Source organism: Triticum dicoccoides, chromosome 6B (genome assembly GCF_002162155.2).
Source record: "Triticum dicoccoides isolate Atlit2015 ecotype Zavitan chromosome 6B, WEW_v2.0, whole genome shotgun sequence".
Classification (NCBI taxonomy): domain Eukaryota; kingdom Viridiplantae; phylum Streptophyta; class Magnoliopsida; order Poales; family Poaceae; genus Triticum; species Triticum dicoccoides.
Window position 1 is genome coordinate 544,545,511 of NC_041391.1, and position 4,224 is coordinate 544,549,734.

The 4,224-nt window shown below is 45.5% G+C and overlaps 1 protein-coding gene across 1 annotated transcript; it reads left to right on the forward strand.

Moving 5' to 3' along the window:
• Positions 1 to 162: 162 nt before the first annotated feature.
• LOC119325797 (uncharacterized protein At1g26090, chloroplastic-like) lies at positions 163 to 3,444 on the forward strand. Its single transcript, XM_037599524.1, has 7 exons — positions 163 to 456; positions 912 to 1,055; positions 1,161 to 1,235; positions 1,311 to 1,498; positions 1,580 to 1,745; positions 1,845 to 2,243; positions 3,072 to 3,444. The coding sequence occupies exons 1-7, from the start codon at positions 280 to 282 to the stop codon at positions 3,201 to 3,203; spliced, it is 1,281 nt and encodes a 426-aa protein (XP_037455421.1). The 5' UTR covers positions 163 to 279; the 3' UTR covers positions 3,204 to 3,444.
• The last annotated feature ends 780 nt before the right edge of the window (positions 3,445 to 4,224 follow it).

Consider the following 4,224-nt stretch of genomic DNA (forward strand, 5'->3'; position numbering starts at 1 on the left):
TCGGACGGCCGCTTCTCCCGGCGGTCCGACATCTCGCCTCGACGGGTTTGGGCGCCGCCGCGACGGGGACTCTCGGGGGTGGGGGGTGGGGTGGGGGTGGATGGGTCGGAGACGTGGCCAAGGTGGGTTTTTTCGTGCGTTCTTGAACCGTTAACCCTATCCTGAGCTTATACAAACTCCTTTTTTTTTCCTGAGACGGCTAGCTAAGCTTGAACGAGGGAGACCAAGGCCGAGCAGACACCGGCGGGATCCCAACTGAATCGTGAGGGGAGGCGGCGGATGGCGCCCTCGTTGCTCGTCTCGGCGAGCCAAATCCTCGCCGTTGCCGGCCGGGGAGGCCGTAGGCGGCGTCTGGTCATCGCCAACTCCGGCGGTGCCGGCACTCCCCCGAAGCTGGTGACTTTCCTCGGCAAGGGAGGCTCCGGCAAGACCACGGCGGCCGCCATCGCTGCTCAGGTAAAAACTACCTTCCTCCAGTGCTTGTCTTTGTTGTCTTGTTGATAGAAAACTGCAGGACTATTTGTTGCTAAATAAAAGCCAAGTTTGGACTGCAATGTATACTACGAGTAGATACTAATTAGAGTAGAAGATGGGAATCATTTAGCAGCTTGGCTGCTCCAAGCATTGAGCTGGGTAAACTGTAGCATGTGATAGGGTAAATCTACAAGATGGGTCGTTTGGCGAATGGTGTAACAATTGGGTTATACTACTGAACATCATCTTTACACTTCGCACAATGTTGATTCATGCCTTGAACTGCATTTAATTGGGTAGTTTACATCCGCGTATTTGAAAAATGCAGCTACAAAAAATCACTTTTGAGCTGAGAAAAATGCCACTCTAAAGTATGATAAGTCGTTAAAACGCCATTGCAAGCATTTTCAGGCACTTTGTTTTTCTCCATGTTGCAGTATTATGCAAGTGAAGGCCTGAAGACATGCCTGGTTATACAGTCGCAAGACCCGACAGCAGAGCAATTGATGGGCTGTAAGATTGGGAACTCGCTCACTGAATGTGCTGCTAATCTTTCGACCATAAAGCTCGAGACCAGTAAAGTAAAATACCTTTGTGAAGTGATCTCCTTTTGATGTTTCATATTGAACTTTTATGACATCGGAAAATGCCTTGGTGCTGAAGAATGTTTTCTGATTAAATCACAGATGCTACTTGAGCCCCTTGACCGGTTGAAGAAAGTAGATGCCCAGAGCAATCTCACTCAAGGAGTTCTTGAGGGGGTAGGTGATTAATTTGCTCTAATATGGGAGATGTGGATAAAGCAGTCATCTGGGTTGCTCTTTTTCATAGGATAGATTGTAGGAGAGGAGCTTGGAGTCTTACCTGGAATGGATTCGATCTGCTCAGTCTTGTCTCTTCAGAAGCTGCTCAACTTCTTTTCAGTTGGAACGAATAGTCCACAGGGGGAATTTGATGTCGTAGTGTATGACTGCAATAATACAGAGGAATTTCTGCGGCTGACTGGTGCTACTGAGAGGGCAAGGTATAGGCTATCATTGTTTGTCTGTAGCCTTGCATTCACTCAGGACCCTGCATTTTAATGCTGCTGCTACACAAAAGACAGATCTTATTTGAAGTATGTGAGGGAACTAGCAGAGAAGACTGACATAGGAAGACTGGCTTCTCCATCATTACTGAAACTGATTTATGATGCCGCGAGACCAAATGGTAGAACTGGTGAAGTAAGAATGAGTGCAGAGATATGGAATGAAATTGAACAACTTCTTGAGGTACATTATCTGTAGTTAATAAAGAAAAACTATTTTACCCAGTGCATACATGTTTAAATATTAGCTAAATATAATAGATTAAGACACTAAATTTTGTAGAAAATCTCGCTTTGGTTTACTGATCCCTCAAAACTTGCGTGCTTCCTCATCATGGACCCGAGAGGATCAATCTCTGTGTCCTCTGCGCTAAGATACTGGGGTTGCACCATCCAAGCTGGCGCGCAAATATGTGGAGCATTTGGTTATGCTGAGGACCCTTCTGAAATACACCAAGGAGTTGCTGAGAAGTTTTTGCCATTGTCTTTCTCGTCTCTGCCATTTCTGCCAACTGATTCTTCTGCAGATTGGGGCAGAGCGTTAAATTCATTGAATCAAAATACAAAGGGGCTGTTGAGGAATACAAGCAAGGTTTATCCTTCAGTTAGTTTTGATTCTGCACAGAAGTCGGTGACCCTTTTCATGCCAGGATTTGACAAGTCTGAGATCAAACTATATCAGGTACAGCTACTGACCTCACTTTTGTTGGCTCCACTGTATACACAGTCAAGACTAACAAGACCTATATCTCTAGTTAAGTTCACTTCTTTAGTTGTTTAGAGATAATGCTGAATTGATTTCGACTTTGAAGCTATCTCTAGTTAATTTCACTTTTAGTTAGCGCTTAGCGTCCAAGTGATAAAAATATTAACCAGAAAGGTAAAATCCCACCATCAACTTGAAAATTATCACTTGGGTGGTGAACTACCTGATAATATTCAGATTAATGCACAGTTTCCCTAGCACGTGACATCAAAGGAGTTTTCACTAAAACAATGGAAGGGCCTATCATTCTTTTCTAGATTGTTCTCAGTATGAAATCAAGCTTTAAGCAGTTTTAGTTTGTTTGGTACATGCCACTTGCAACCAAGCCAACTGTTTCTCACCAGTTCCGCAAATCGATTGTGCTGATATTAAAACCAAAGTACGTTTTCCTGTGTGTGCTGATTCCCATAATTGTCTGTCCTCTTCTCCATACAAACTGTGAGATGATTTCAAATGAATTTGGCATCCTTGATTGCAGCACAAAAGAAGCTTCTAAACAATATAATACCAAAAAACTAGGTTTTCATGTACACTAGTTTAGGTCAAAACCATGTAGCTACTTGTGATCTCACGGTTAGTGGCCTGCATGTCATCTGAGAATTTTGCCAGATAGTGGCGAAGAACCATTCCACATTTTTGCAATAGTACATGATCACCAAGTTAAATTTGTACTGTCTTCACCATCAAAAAAAAAAATGTCGTTGCTGATAATATACCGACTTGTTCCTTTATCTGAAAATGCAGTATAGAGGCGGTTCGGAGCTATTGATCGAAGCCGGCGACCAGAGGCGCGTGATCAAGCTGCCCCCGGCGATGCAGGGGAAGGTTGGGGGCGCCAAGTTCGTCGACAGGAATCTCGTTGTTACCATCCGGTAGGCGGCAGCAGGGCCTTGGGTGATCCGGGGACTTGGAGGACAGGCTCGACAAACCAAACCGGTGGATAATCACACAGCACTGTAATGTAAACCCGATCTAGACCGGTTCTCGGTGATCTCGGTCAACATCGTTTTTCCATTTTGCTGTAAACATAGTGAGATTTCTCACGACGGCATTATAGAAGTGGAAGAAAAAGGTCGGTCCACATGAAATGCCTGAGAAAATGGCTTTTGATATGGGCTATCGGGGATGGCTTATGATTATTGGGCGGGCGGAAGGCGTGAGTGTTGGGTGGCTGCTGATTTAACGCTGTTCTTGAGTAGCTTTCTGTCTCCCGCTCTTGCTGCTGACGTCTCGTCTGCAGGCTGCAGCAGCCATGGAGCAAAACCTGTTCATGCCGTCGTGCAGGCGTGACACTGGGGCGATCTGGCGGTGACGCGAAGAGAGATCGCATCCCATCTTCATGGCGATGCCGCCATCGATCCTTTCCTTCTCCCGGAGATCAATTGGGACCGCCAACGCGTCAGGTGATTGAAAAAAAAAGGTTTCAGTTAATTCCACTAGGACAACACGCAAAAGTGGCCTATCTTTTAGGCACTCGAGGGTGGGTGCGTCGGCAAGGATAATTCTTCTGGAGTTGTTGTTTTTCGGAGATGAACGTTGGTCGAGACGCGGCTTCCGTTGTTGATAAGTTTAGAACATACTCCTATGTGTTGTGGTTGTATTGTGTGTTTGAGCTTGAGTAGGATTTGCGCCTCACAGGGTTGTCATTTTTTTTATCAAAGAAGGGCTCGCCCCTTCCGATTTTCATTACTGAAAACCAACCTTACAGAATTCAGAAGACAGACAGTACCTAACATGTCCTCCTCACAGGGTTGTCGTGGGAGCTTGTCTGTTTTTCTTGTTCCTCTACCTTCTATGAAGCTAAGGCACACAGTCTGCGTGGTCTCGGAAAAAACTAGCGGCCTCTCTTCTCACAGTAGTGACACTGTTCATCTTCTTTCTCTGGGCCCACAAGATT

What these genes read in the sequence shown, in the direction of transcription:
- LOC119325797 (XM_037599524.1), top strand. Translation starts at nt 280, where the DNA reads ATGGCGCCCTCGTTGCTCGTCTCGGCGAGCCAAATCCTCGCCGTTGCC. An exon ending in CTCAAGGAGTTCTTGAGGGG is followed by an intron (nt 1,236 to 1,310) that starts GTAGGTGATTAA and finishes TTCATAGGATAG; the next exon opens with ATTGTAGGAGAGGAGCTTGG. An exon ending in AAATTGAACAACTTCTTGAG is followed by an intron (nt 1,746 to 1,844) that starts GTACATTATCTG and finishes TAAATTTTGTAG; the next exon opens with AAAATCTCGCTTTGGTTTAC.